Source organism: Protomyctophum parallelum (assembly GCF_964188405.1).
Source record: "Protomyctophum parallelum genome assembly, chromosome: 9".
NCBI lineage: Eukaryota > Metazoa > Chordata > Actinopteri > Myctophiformes > Myctophidae > Protomyctophum > Protomyctophum parallelum.
The window spans coordinates 25739354-25754526 of NC_139706.1; the positions used below are offsets into that span (position 1 = coordinate 25739354).

Below are 15173 nucleotides of genomic sequence, written 5' to 3' on the forward strand. Positions count from 1 at the left end.
AATGTTACCATGGATATCTTTAATTACAATTAGGACTAGTAAGAATGCAGTTTTGACTAGGAGAAACATGGTTTTGGATATCTAAAACATATTTTACAGATAGGAGGGTGGTTCAATGAAAATTAAGTTAAAACGGCTTGCCATACATTCATCGTCAATGGCATTTAATGTTTGTTTTAAGACAGAATTTACATTGCTGTTTATGAAAAACAGCACCCCTCAAAAATACAATGTGGTTAACTCATTACATTTTACTATAGACTATTAAACAATCATTTTTGCTTTAAGTCTGGTATTATATAGGGCTGGTCTTGAGGGATGAAACTGGCATGCTCAGGCCCATTATAGGGATTTGATCATTTGAAGGATATCTTGTGCCCCTTGTGCTTAGGCTATATGAGGTGACTGACATATTCATAATTTGGTCCATGATTATCTGCGGTTGAGTGGCTCCTAACAATATGACCTTGTACTGTACTGTACCCCACTGGGGTACAGTACAGCCGGTAACCCCAGTCTCCGCAGTAAGACCATCAATTTATAACATTTTAGTTAATGTGTGCTAGCCTGTGCATTATATTATCTTAGCGCCAATAATTTAAGTCTATAGGTTGAACTATATCTGCCAGTGCAAGCGACCACATAACCTTTAGGCTACATAGACTGAATTGATTTAAACGCGCTTTATTTAGAAACTCTCTCTCTCTCTCTCTCTCTCTCTCTCTCTCTCTCTCTCTCTCTCTCTCTCTCTCTCTCTCTCTCTCTCTCTCTCTCTGCCCCCCCCCCCCCCCTGTCTCTCTTCATTGTGATTCGTGACTTCGCTCTTTTCTCTCCTCTTTTGAGACTCCCCCTTCCCCGTTCCCCGCCTTACCCGATGTTTAAAAAGCCGATCCATGGTGCACAAACTTTCTTTACTCCGGTGTTTCTGTTTCACCGCTGTTCTGTTGATCGAGGATGGCATTTTTAAAAAGTATTCGGAATGTTAAAAATGAAATAATATTATTCGGTACTCCAATTCTTCTTCTTCCACTGCCCTTGGTGATCGGGACCACGGTATGTAAATGAATGTGCTGATCTTGTCCAAGAGAATGTTAATGTTTCAATATGATATAGGCCCTTGCTATTTATGATGGCCTTATTAAAAGAGGATCAAACTTCAACACACTTTTTTTTACTTCGAACTCACTAACTTTTCTTTATAGTCTACTACAATATTATTAAGAACTATTAATACAAATCTATTGTGAAGAATTTGCAGGCGCAAATGATGTAGGCTATATGCGTGGCACTGTTCCTGTTCAGTTGAGCAGTGCACCTGTTGATGCTGCGGCCATATCTGCAATTATAGCTAAATGCATGGGAACATGACCCGGGGATTTCAATCTGAAGTCCTGAACCTTCTAGTGTGGTTTAAATGTTATGTTCACTGAACTCATTGTTGTTAGCATGGAGGTTGCTGTCCAGCGTGGGAACACAGAGCAAATCGGCTCTCTGCACATGTTTCCACAGACTGTTACAAAAACTTACATGTGAATGTAACAGTCATGTTACATGTTATGATAGGCAATGGCATATCCATGCCTCTCACGTCATTGCAGCTCTCTCATGCACAGCAAAAGCTACCATGAAAGGATTACTGCACCTTCACTCAGGAAATGACCTGTTTGTGTGAAATTGTAGGGATGTCATGTAGGCTAGCCTATGGTCTGCCAGCCTGGCTCTGGCAAGTGTGTAAGAACAGACTATAATAAAACATATAGAAGGACACTGATCTTTAACCCATGATCCTTATCTCAGTCCAACCTGTTATCACTACTCATTCAAATCTATGTGACAATAACAAGATGGCAGTAGGCTATGCTGCTCTGTGTTTTTGCCACATTTCACACTTTTATGACACCTCTAGAACAAGAGCAGAAGTAATATAATTGTCTTATATAAGCCTATAGGCTAACTTCTTCATATGATGGAAAATAAAAATAATGTTTTGGTTTTACCTATCTCTCTAAAGCAAAATATGATTTTGTGTGTGTGTGTGTGTGTGTGTGTGTGTGTGTGTGTGTGTGTGTGTGTGTGTGTGTGTGTGTGTGTGCGTGCACGTGCACGTGCGTGCGTGCGTGCGTTATTAACAGTTTGCAGAATTACAGTACATTTCAAACTCAATACAAACACTGTTAACTGTTAACTGTAAGTGGACGACCCAATAAAGCATTAAACTTGTTTACAAGAGGGTCCACCTTGTTCAATTCATCAAAACATTTAGAGACGTACGAATAGACACTTCTATATAGCCAAAGAACAGAACAGGAATTCATAAAGGAGGTAAAAAGGGAAACGAAACATATACAGTGAGGGGAAATAGTGGTGGGGGGGATTCAGATTTTACAGGAGCTAGTTACGAATTGCAGCCGTCCGTATAGGTGCCCTTTGAGAGCGGTTTTTAAGGTGTCAAGTGATTCGCATGTCTTAATGAATGTTAGGGCTAAATCCATAAAGAGCCCTTGTTTGTGCCGAATCTGGTTTGCACATGGTTTGTTGCACTCCCTCTGGTGTTGTGGGTGTGGACTTTGTTAACATTAAGGAAGTATTTAGACAGGTACAGTACATGGGTATCTTGGTGGTGTATCGAATCTTGTGGACCAGACCCATTGCAAGATGCTGTACTTCATCGACCCTAAGCCATTCCAGCCTGTCAAAGTAGGCAGGGGTGAGGTGGGTTCGGGGGGTGAGGCCATGTAGTAGCCTGACCAGTTTGTCTTGTTTTAAGGGCCTTTGTAACTTTGGTGCACCTGAAATATTGATCTCCTTGTATGTAATTTCCTTTGTGTGGACATAAATAAATTGTTAAAATGTGTGTGTGTGTGTGTGTGTGTGTGTGTGTGTGTGTGTGTGTGTGTGTGTGTGTGTGTGTGTGTGTGTGTGTGTGTGTGTGTGTGTGTGTGCGTGCGTGCGTGCGTGCGTGCGTGCGTGCGTGCGTGCGTGCGTGCGTGCGTGCGTGTGCGTGTGCATGCGTGTGCACAAGTAGGAGGCAGGATGTGGCTATGTGATCATCCTGATGGCAGTCTACTGGTGCACAGAGGCCTTGCCGCTGGCTGTGACTGCCCTCCTCCCAGCTGTCCTTTTCCCACTGTTTAACATCATGAAGTCCAAAGATGTAAGTTATGTTATGACAGTGCAGAATAATGATTCCTTATGTTATTATGGTTGATTTAGCTTTTATCCAACCTTTATATTTTACCATCACTTAATAGTATAATACATTATGATATTTGGTAGCTTGTAAGAGCTTTCTCTAACAGCTTACTAGTAAGAGATTTCTCTAGCCTGGCTAAAGCCAGACGCAAATCAGCCTTTGGCAAAAAATAATTGCCTGCCCGGCAGTGTGATTTGACTTGAGTCTGGCTTATTAGCCAGGCTAAGATTTCTCCACTTGTCCTGCAGATATTGTTTTGATACAGCCTATCTTGTTATTGGTTCAGTTTGTACTTTTTGCAGCTACAGTATAACTGTGGCAGAACTACTATTCCACTGACTTAGACTGTTAATGTACTGATCCCCATGATAGCATGTACATAAAGCATAAGCATCATCACCTAGACTATTGTCTTGACTCCTTTTTTGCCTTGCTGATTGATCCAGAATTTCATGATTTTTTTTTTTTACATTGTGAGCTTTAGATGTGAAGTTTCGATGTGAGACACCTTGTATAACAAGTATATCCCTGCTTGACTCAGTAAAGGGGGTATTTCTGTCATCAATTCATGTGCATATCTTAATTCGGATGTATTGCGGTTTCAGGTGTGTATGCAGTACCTGAAGGACACAAATATGTTGTTTGTGGGAGGGCTGATGGTGGCAGTAGCCGTGGAACACTGGAATCTGCATAAGCGTATTGCCTTGAGGGTGCTTCTCTGTGTTGGCGTGCGGCCAGCACTGTGAGTCGATTACCAGCAACACACCGCTGCAATCACAAAAGTCATGTTCATCACATTTGTTTGAGTCCTCTATCATGTTTATCTGTGTCCATTGCCATCACGAAGACTACATCAACTTTCGTTCTTTACTCTGTTTCTCTATCGCACTGTTTACAAACCTTGATAAGGGGAGGTTGTAAACCTGAAGCACTGAGAAAACTGTTGCGCCTTTCTTCGTCCTTTTTTTCTAGGAAGAACTGTACCCCACTGCCTTTTGCCAGGGCGAACCTAAGGTCTTAGGACCGAAACGTTTGCTTTTTAATTGCACTTTGAGCACAGAGCACTTTATGAGCATGATAATATTGTATCATGTATATTTTCTTAAGTCTCAGTCTAATAGTTTCTAATCCCCTAGCCTAGCCAAACGTATTAATTAAAGGCAAATGTTTTCCTCTCAGTCTGATGTTAGGTTTCATGGGTGTCACAGCTTTCCTGTCCATGTGGATCAGCAACACGGCTACCACAGCCATGATGGTACCTATTGTCCAGGCCGTTTTGGAGCAGCTCAATAATGAGTATGACATGCCATCCTCAATCCTCAGTTCAGAACTGGCCCAGCCATCAGAGACTGAGAGCAAACAGCCTGGTCAGACAAGGAAACAAAGTGAGGCACAAGGTAAGCAGTTCATTTTTTGTGTATAACCACCATGTCTCTCCTCTCCGGAGTAATCCTTATGCTTTCTTTTTATGCTATAAAGAAAAAGAGTGTTGCAGAACTGGTGATTTAATAAACAAAAAATATTCAAAAGAACAAACGTGATCAGCCAGGGTTCTAATTCTGTATCAACTGTCCGTAGCAAACAATCAAAATAATATATCTCTTTCTCTGAATAGAGCGACCACTTCTCTCTACACCAGAACCGAAAGTAAACACAAGCAATCCCATAATACTCCTCGCCGGGCGCTCAGCCCGCCAACCCAGTTAAAGGAACAATCCCCCTTTATATACCATAGTGTTACATGGGTGATCAAGAAACACTGCACTTTACTTAATTTTAAGATTTCTATATAGAAATTGTACCTTGTTCAAGACAAGTGACAAAAATATAAAAACAAACAATCCCCCGTCCTCCAACCATAACACAGGAATGGTAGGCTACAAAGCTCAGTCATCCCACAAAATAATAGACAAACAATCTAATTAAAACAGTGGCTATATCAAATTTTAGAAATCACACCTGTGTGAAGTGAGCGGTGAAACTGTACAGTGTGGGGGTCCCCGCAACATCCAGATCCCCAGGAACGCTCCCAAGGGGGGTTCCGGCGAGCCTTCCCGCGTGCAAAACGGTCGAGAAATGACAGAGTTACCGTGTTGCAGCTTTCTGTGCTCGTAAATACGTACGTACGTACGTACTCATGCACGCACGCCACGCACACACACACACACACACACACACATTGCTACGTAATAAAGTAAAGTAAAAACAATTTTATTAGAAAACTAGTTAAAAGATTAAAAGGTTAAAAACTAGAAAACAATATCAAAGTGGACAAACAAGAAGGGTGTGTGTGTGTGTGTGTGTGTGTGGGGGGGGGGGGGTTGAGTAGGGAAAGCCAGTCTGAAAAGGTGGGTTTTGAGTGTGCTTTTGATCATGTCAAAGGTGGGGGCAGCTCTGATGTGGGCTGGGAGTGTGTTCCACAATGATGGGGCGGCCACTGCGAAGGCCCTGTCACCCCAGGTTCTCTTGTTGGACTTGTGGGGTTCCAGTAGATTGGCAGTGCTTGACCTGAGGGTGTGGGTGGGGGAATGGCGTTGTATGAGTTCAGAGAGGTAGAGGGGGGCCTGGTTGTTGAGGGCTTTGTAGGTGGTGGTAAGTAGTTTGAAGTCAATTCTGAATTTGACTGGGAGCCAATGCAGTTCACGGAGGACAGGTGTGATGTGGTCCCTGGATCGGGTTCTGGTGAGCTGGCGGGCGGCAGAGTTTTGCACATACTTGAGAACCTTGGTGGTGACACTGTACAGGAGGCTATTGCAGTAGTCGAGTCTGGATGTGATGAAGGCATGAATGAGTGTCTCAGCGGCAGTGTGTGATAGCATGGGACGGAGGCGGGTGATGTTGCGGAGGTGAAAAAAGGCAGTTTTGGTGATCTGGTTGACATGGCTGGAAGGAGAGGGTGGGGTCAAGAATGACACCGAGGTTACGAACTCGGGTGGACCGTGAAATCATGAGAGGACCGCTCCTCTCAGTGTGTGAGTCGGGGCCAATGATGAGAATTTCAGACTTATTCAAGGAGGTCAAGGAGGATGAGTGAACCGGTATCAGCACATAACAGGAGGTCGTTTGTGACTCTGAGGAGGGCGGTTTTGGTGCTGTGTTTAGTGTGAAAACCGGATTGATATTGTTCGTAGAGGTGGTTTATTTCCAGGTATGTAGTGATTTGGCTGACGACTACTCGCTCCAGAATTTTAGACAGAAATGGGAGGTTTGAGATGGGCCGGTAGTTATTGGGGGAGTCAGGGTCGAGACCAGGTTTTTTTAGGATGGGTGTAATAGAGGCAAGTTTTAGGGGGGTGGGTACAAATCCAGAGGAAAGGGAAGAGTTTATTGTTTTTGTGATGAGTGGGGAGAGAGTGGGGAGGCAGTCCTTGAGGAGGTTGAGGACTTCATGCGTTTAATGATGGTTGAAAGCTCAGAGGGTGTGATATCCACAAATGAGGAGAGTGTGCAGTGGGTATGGAGGGCTCGGGTTCCGGTCCGGGGGGGAGGTGGCCAGCTGGCTGTGAATAGTGTTGATTTTGTTGTGGAAGAAGGTTAGGAAGTTATTGCATTTTTCGATAGTGAAGGAGTGGGAAATGGTGTCCATGGGTTTGAGTAATTTGTTGATTGTGGAGAAGAGTACTCTGCATGTGTTGTTTGTGTATGTCAGAGTGAGCCCAGTCCTCTTGGAGAGCCTTTCCAGTTGTCTGCCCTTGGACTTGAGGTGGCTGAGTTCATCCGTGAACCAGGGAGCAGTGTGGGTGAACAGGTTTGAACAGGTGCGAGTTGGTCCAGTAATGTAGCGGTTTGGCACCGCTCAAAAATGAAAACACTTCACAATAGTCAGACTCTGAGATTACAATCAGTAGAGTCTAGCCCTCCTTGTCAGGTTCAGTTAAGAGGATTTAGGGAATGGACAGTCCATAAAGAGCCCCAAATTCTGTCATAATGTTGCCAGGATACTTTCTAACATTGTACTACATGATATTCTCATGAGTATGATATAAGATTGTGCAGCCAATGTTTAGGAGTCTTCTGATTTCCAGTTCAATTCTTGTAACATCTCTCCCACTTGCCTTTACAGTTGTGGTGACATTCTTAGATACTGCTGTGGAGGCTGCCAAGTGTCAGGAGGCAAAAGAGAGAATAAAAATGTGCAAAGGCATGACTCTGTGTGTTTGTTACGCTGCCAGCATCGGAGGCACTGCCACACTCACAGGGACAGGCCCTAATCTGGTGCTCAAGGGCCAGATGAATGAGTAAATATACACAACACCCATTTGTATTGTTTAAATTTGTATTTAATCAAATGGATTACATTTTTTATATCTTCAATCTTATTTCTTTTTGTCTTAGACTCTTTCCTCAAAATGGAGATGTCATTAATTTTGCCTCCTGGTTTGGCTTTGCTTTCCCAAACATGATGATCATGCTTACAATGGCTTGGCTCTGGCTACAGTTTGCCTTCATGGGATTCAAGTGAGTTTGATGAAGATGGCAATGCATTTAATGTAGACCGAGAGATGCATTAACTTAAATTTAAAGTTCAAATTCACCTTCAACCTCAAGATCCTTTCTCCTAATCTCTCTCACCCTCCACTTCAGCTTTAAAAAGACATGGGGATGTGGCTCGATAAAGACGGAGAAGGAGATTGCTGCCTATAATGTGATCCGCGAGCAGCACCGTCAGCTAGGGTCGATGTCCTTTGGGGAGCTGAGTGTCCTCGGTCTCTTCGTAATGCTGGTGGTGCTGTGGTTCACCAGAGACCCTGGCTTTGTTCCTGGCTGGGCAACTGACATCTTCAACTCCAAAGCAGAGTTTGTATACATAACTCATTTTTTTCTCATGTTCACTCACTCAGTGTACTGTACATTTCACCCTATGTATACTGTAGCTCAATGCAACAATAGCCAGCTAATCAAATATTTTTATAAATGTAATTGGATTATTTTCTTGTTTCTTGTTCCTAGATATGTATCCGATGCTACAGTGGCAGTATTCATTGCTGTCCTTCTCTTTGTTTTGCCTTCTAAAGCTCCTCGTTGCTGTACTTGGGGAACTCGAGGCTTTGACACGGGTGAGCCATCTTTCTGGAACACAGACAATAATATAGTATTATGTAGCTGCGGTCATGATGATAGTATCTCAGCATGGAATATTTTTTATCTTCAGACCCGCAGGAAAACAATGGCCCCACTCCAACTCTCCTCACCTGGAAAGTGGCCCAAAAGAAGTTACCATGGAACATAGTACTCCTTCTCGGAGGAGGCTTCGCCCTGGCAAAAGGCAGTGAGGTACAGTACAATAATAAGTTCAGGAGTGGCTGCCAATTCTATACGTTCTATATATGTTGATTATAGCTTTATGAATATAGACTATACAAAGTGTCCTTAAGAGCATGTTGTTTGTGTTTATACATGTCTTTTTAGGAATCAGGGCTGTCAAAGTGGTTGGGAGATCAAATGACTCCGCTTCAAAGCATCCCTCCCTGGGCAATTGCTATCATTCTCTGCCTGCTGATTGCTACCTTCACTGAATGCACCAGTAATGTGGCCACTGCCACTCTCTTCCTGCCTGTCCTGGCCTCCATGGTAAGGAGTAAAGAAAAAAGAATCCAATGCCATCGTACAGCTAGAAACAGGTTCTTACAGCCCAGGAGAGTGAGGAGACACACATTTTATTTCTGGCTCTAGTACTCCCTGGTGTTCTTTTGAATTAAATTCCCCAATTGGAGTCCAGCATTGAAACTACTCCCAGCCAAAGCCGGCCTACATTCCCTTGTTTGGTTGCCCCTCTAGTTAGCAATTTGGACTGAATAAGATTCCCCTTCAATGGGCCCCTCCTCCCATTAGCCCTTTGCCACACACATATAGGTTGAGCTCAGTTTCTTGTGCTGGTGCCCATAGCTACTGAAGAATGGTATTACTGTGATCAGTAGTCAAGCACTTCAGAGAACACCAGAGCTGGACTGAGCCAGAATGTGACAACTGGGGTATTCTGAGAAATATTTATTGTGTGTGTGTGTGTGTGTGTGTGTGTGTGTGTGTGTGTGTGTGTGTGTGTGTGTGTGTGGGTGTGTGTGTGTGTGTGTGTGTGTGTGTGTGTGTGTGTGTGTGTGCGTGTGCGTGCGTGCGTGCGTGTGTGTAATGGGTGAATGTAATGCACAACCTATGTAAAGTGCTTTACCATTTAATGTGGCATTGCTGCAAATTGAGACTTCATCGTTCAACATTTTTAATGAGTTAGACAACCCAGGGTGCTGCCATGGTAAAGTGATAGACGGCAGTACTGGCTAAATAAGACTCCTTTTGAAGGCTGAGGTATTTTGAGTTCAGGCTTTGTTGACCAAAATGACTGTTCCACTGTGATCTGCTGCACTGTGGAATATGTAATGTTCCACAGTGTAAAGCATTTGGTCCAGTATGCCATTACCGCTGCTCGCTTTCATGAGTCAGCAGCACCCAAACATACAAGAATTGCATCTTAATTACACCCACCTAATGAAGGTTTTCTCTCAGCACAGATTGTGCTGAAAGAAAAATTTCCAGTGAGTTATGAGTCAGTGATTACAGTGCAGAAAAAGTAACCAGCTGGGGGAGTGGAGATTGAAGAATGTTGTAATCAAATGTTCTCTAACAACAGTCTAAGACCAGTCAAACTGTCTGTGTTTATTCCAGTCCCAGTCCATTGGAATCAATCCTCTGTATATCATGGTGCCTTGTACACTGAGTGCTTCATTTGCCTTCATGTTGCCTGTTGCCACGCCCCCAAATGCCATTGTCTTCTCCTATGGATACCTTAAGGTTGCTGATATGGTGAGTTTGCTTTGTATCTTCAGTAAATTATAGTATGATCATAGTTACTTACTTTATTTCTTATATAGATAGAAACTTGAACCATACTTAATAATACTAGGTGTTTATATGCATAAAGTAGGTAGGTAGCAAATAGTTACACCTAATAATTAGACATTTCAAACGTTCCCGATACTGAGATTTGACAGTTTACAGCGGTCGAAAGTACTTGCGTGCTCTGCTTGCGCACTAGTTGGCCATTTATGGCCTACTAGTGTGCAACAAGCAAGTATGCACTCGACAGAGTGCAGTTCTAGTTGTTTCTGTTTTGTAGTTGTCATCAGAATGTGATAATAGAGGCATGAGATGATTGTATACATTTGCTTGCTATGATGTTGTGAAACTGGTTACAGTATGTCATTGCGCATCATTCCTATCACTCAGGCCAAGGCAGGAATAGTCATGAACATCATCGGCATCCTTTGCATCTCACTGGCCATCAACACCTGGGGCAGAGCAATGTTTCACCTTGACACCTTCCCCACATGGGCCAATGTCACTGGGGTGTGAGCCTGGTTGAGACTTGGCCATTGGAAATGTCCCAAGCACACAAGTCCTCCTCATCCACAGCCTCCAAACAAAGACCTCTGCCCTGGCCAGACAGACAGCACAGAATAATGTGGCTGTGCTTGGGGGATAAAAGCCTAGGCTAGAATAAGCCTGGGTTTTATTTAATTGATACTTGAGTCTTGCTTGTGAGAAAAAGTGGTGGTGAATGTGAGAGGGACTGGGAGACAGTACAACGCGAGCTACTTAGTTTAACCTCTAGTCTAGCCCATAACCTCTAGTCTACCCCATACTCAGAGTTCATCTAACTCTCTGAGAGAGTACAAATAGTTCAATGTGTACCCTCTCAGAGTTACATGAATTCATTTTTCTATACGATTATAGGCTGATCAATTGTCCATAATAAATAACAAGACAGATTTGACATTCAGATGAAATATTCAGATCGTCTTACATACCCTCCATTGTCTTCCCATTGCCATTATTTCCATGCAAGAGGACATACAGGCTAAGTTTCCTAGTAACAAAATACCATTAATAATTCTTTACTTACATAATTACTTTATTCCAAATGTTATTTTCACCTAATCTTAATCTATTTTTGCCTATTATGACATGGCCAGAAATTCCAGAATAGGGACGCTGGGGTTCGTACAAAGCTAAGATTCAATATTACAAAGTCTTTTGGTCAGGTCAAATATACGAGAATATAGGCACAAAAGGAATACATGTCAAAGTGTCATGTCTAATGTAAGTTAATTATGTCAAGATTTGAATGGGGAAAACTGTTCACTTAAACATCCTTATAACGTATGACGTTGACTTACACTAGAATACATTATGCTTAGTTAATTCCAACATCACTTGAACTGGTTTATGGTGGTATCATAACTACAGAAGCATGAGACCCTTGTGAAAATGATAGAAACATTGAATTATTCTTTAGGTCAGCATGTGTTGATATTTTTGGATTGTCTAACTTAACTGTAATATAATGTAGTTGAAAACAGAATTTATTTAAGAGTCAGTATAGTTATAGTAGTATATTTTCAGTTGCATCATGAATGCACATGTGAATGAAAATTGAAGAAAGTAATAAATACAATCTTCTGGCTGCTTATGTGGTATGAACTTGTTCTCAGCATTGAATATGAATTATCTGGTTTAACAAACTGTGATAAACTAATCATTTTGATCAAATACAAGAGACAAATAAAATACATTTTTTCAGCATTTTAGAAATTTAGTGTGCTGTCTGCCTATATCTAAACACTGCAGCGGTTCGTGGTACCGCCTACATACAGGTATTTTGGATACGTTTCAAGATGCAATGTCAAATTTCTGGTTGTACTTGCTAAAGAATAAATCTGAAAGGATATTTCCAAGCTCTAAGAGTCCGACCCACATCAAGCCTTTTTTTTGAGAACATGGTGAATATAAAACACACCCACTGTAACCGACTATTGCAGGGGGAAAAAATAATTCATGGTTAGCACTGGATCATTCTAAAAGAAAGAGCAACTCACATTCCCTGTCCTGCGTGACTTAAAGTCACTGCTGAGTATGATGCCAGAGTCATTGAAAGTTCCCTTGTAAAATGTTGTATTGGTTCAAGCCATGCACGTATTTCTTCAAACTATTCTGTCCATGTAAAAATTATGTTTTCATTTCAAGTCACCTTTTCATACATTATAATAGGTCTCTAATCATTTGTGGTCCACCACATGCACATCATGTGTTGATAAAGGCAGGTGAAAAACACAATAGTGGTAACTATAATCAGCGTCTCATGTAGGCTATTATAAAGTCAAAGAGTCGAAAACAAAGAGACCAAACTTGGTTCAACCATGTAAGTATTTCTCCAAGCTCCATGCTGTCCACTTAAATGATTGTTTTCATTTCAAGTCACCCTTTCATACATATAATAGATCTTAAACCATTTGTGGTCAGGATGAGTCAATAAAGGCAGATGAAAAACACAATAGTGGTTAAGTGTATTGGTGGTGTCCTGTATCTTGAAGAGTCAAAAACCAAGAGAGCAAACTTTGATCACTTGTCATATCATGTCTCAACTTGATTGTTGACTGTCCACTGCATTTTGAAAGTGCATTTGTTTTCCTCTGAGACTATCTGGAATAATCCCACAAACAGAGTGTGTAAAACCAGTGTAATCCTTAACTGAATGGCCACACCTAGGTAAAGTAAGAGCTTTGTGATTGTCACTTTACTTTGAACACAAGGGTTAGTATTAAACAACTCAAAATATGTGTATACACCACCACCATGACAGTACTGGCTCAAACATTAACACAATGAAGTCCATTTATAGACTTCATAGCACAAGCTAACAATGGATAATTGGATAACCTTTCTAGAACCATAATGATAACATCTTTCACAGACAAGACAAGAATCAGACATAGTGGGGTTATAAAACATTGTATGCCAATACTATAGCTGTAAAATTATATGTATTTGTAATGTTGAAAAGGTAGGCTAAATGTTCTACATTCTGTTTAAAAATAGTAAGGAGTGAGAGAAAGATCTGACCTTGTCCTTAGAGTTACATGGGACAATTAAAATGTGCTTAAAGAGTAGTTAACAAGTAGCTGGGTGTATAATACAGTGCAGATCACTATGATCTTAGCTCTCATATGGGGAAAGGTTTATGTAATTACAGTGCCTTTCTCTCCCACTTTGCTGCCTCTCAGCCACCCAATCATTATCCAATTAAAATATGTATTGCAGCCTCCATTATTCGCAGGGACGGATTAAAGCCCACGAGGGCCCATGGGCGGGTAATGTTTTGGGGGGGCCCTATAGCGCGTGTGCGCATCATCTAACACAATCAACGGCCAACACTGTCTGATACAATTACCTCTTCCTCACACTCAAAGGATTGTGTGTGAAATTTGTTTCAGTTAGCAACTTGAGTCTACAATTAGGTATACTACTAGACATTCTTATCTCTCTAGCCAATGCTAATAGAAACAGAATAAGGCCTTTCTTTGACCCTCTCTAGGCCAACATCAGTTGTACTAGTAACCACAGAGACTTGGCATGACAAAGCATTCCTTGTAAACTTAAATGATCACCAAAGTCATCAAATCTATTTTATTCAACTTGCAATATTGCTATATTGTGCATAACGTGTGTATGTTTTGTTTTATTTATGTTATAGTGCAATTATTTGTCAGCATGAAAACCTTCACCTGCAGCTCAACAGTTAGAGAGTGAATGAAGTGGTTAAGGAAAGATAAGATATACCTTTATGGATGCATGGAGAGAAATGCTGGTGTCAGCATAACAGCAGTAAGAGAGAAATACAGGAAAGGGAGTACCTTCTCTGCATTTACAGCTTCACCCAGCTGATACTCTCTAGAGGAGTTAACATAATGTAGTCAATAAATATAAATGTAATATTAATTGAATAACTATTATGTGTAGTAACAGTGAATAACAATAATATGAATATACATATATCACTAATGAATATATGAATGTTGACAGATCTGAGACACTGATATGTCCTTTTGGGTTTATGTGAGAAGGCTATATTAAACTGCTTTTAATAACAGACTGTGAATGATCTACCGGTACAAGCTATGTTATCTGGAGAAAAAATGGAATGTTCCACACACCATATATGTTTTCTCCCCGTCCTCTCTTTATCCAAGCTTTCTCAAGTTGCCAAACAGACAAGAGACAACGTTGTCCGTTTGGTTGAAATGAAGAGGACGGGGAGCAAACATACAGAGCCCCTGCTTAGGTGACATGGGGAATACAATTTATGTTGTGACCTCACCATATTGCAGATATTCAATTTTTTCTTCAGAAAGGAGACGGTTTCATTGGGTTATTCTGTTAATAGCCCGTTTTTCAACACTCAAAAGAACACTTTCATGCTGATAAAAAGCATTGTGTTAAAGTGACATATTTACTGTCAGATAATTGTTCATTAGTTTGAAGTCACATAGTTTGACAGAAATGTGATTTTACGCAACCTCAGAATGTATTAAATATTTGTAATGGTAGGTTAAACTACTTGACTTTGCTCAATCTTACATCCTTGTGTGTAGTACACATTAGAAGAGTAAATGGCTCCATCTTCTGGTATAATGTAGAAGGGGGGGAAATAATTTCAGTCCATTGTGATGCTTTGTACTAGTCATACTCATTAGATGTTTCTAGCAACACTGTGTGAGATTAATATTAATAAAACCAAACAGTCACCAACATAATTATTCATGCTTTTATTTCACACCTTGACTATGTTCCAGTATTAAAACCAGTTCAGTGGCCTTGTGGCTGGAGTATCCATGAGATTGGAAGGTCGGTGTTAAATGCCCTGCCAGTCATACCCATAGACCGTAAAGGGGGTCATACCAAAGCGCATAAATACTGAACAGGACACCGGAGCAATGGGACCCTGACATCACCACAATGACTCCTCCAAACATCAGAAAGCATTCAAAATGCTAACTCTTTAGAGATCACTTAATTTGTGAATGCAGCATTTTGGTGTGTTGAATATTTGGATCTCCCTTTATTTCTTAAAGAAATAAACATGACTACATATGAATCAAACACACTGACCTGCCAAACACACAAGAAAAGATGAAAGTTTCAAGACATCAAC

The 15173-nt window shown here is 41.3% G+C and overlaps 1 protein-coding gene across 2 annotated transcripts; it reads left to right on the top strand.

Annotated features, from left to right (window-relative positions):
- The first annotated feature begins 924 nt into the window (after positions 1-924).
- On the top strand, positions 925-11082 carry slc13a5b (solute carrier family 13 member 5b). Of its 2 annotated transcripts, none has more exons than XM_083773728.1 (12): positions 925-1053; positions 3026-3154; positions 3799-3935; positions 4373-4590; positions 7257-7431; positions 7529-7651; positions 7778-7990; positions 8144-8250; positions 8346-8467; positions 8603-8764; positions 9851-9988; positions 10412-11082. In XM_083773728.1, exons 1-12 carry the CDS (start codon positions 955-957, stop codon positions 10535-10537), a joined length of 1749 nt encoding a protein of 582 aa, XP_083629854.1. In that variant the 5' UTR covers positions 925-954; the 3' UTR covers positions 10538-11082. The 2 variants fall into 2 exon arrangements, with proteins under 2 accessions (XP_083629854.1, XP_083629855.1); XM_083773729.1 differs by having other exon boundaries at positions 926-1053; positions 3023-3154.
- Positions 11083-15173: the final 4091 nt, after the last annotated feature.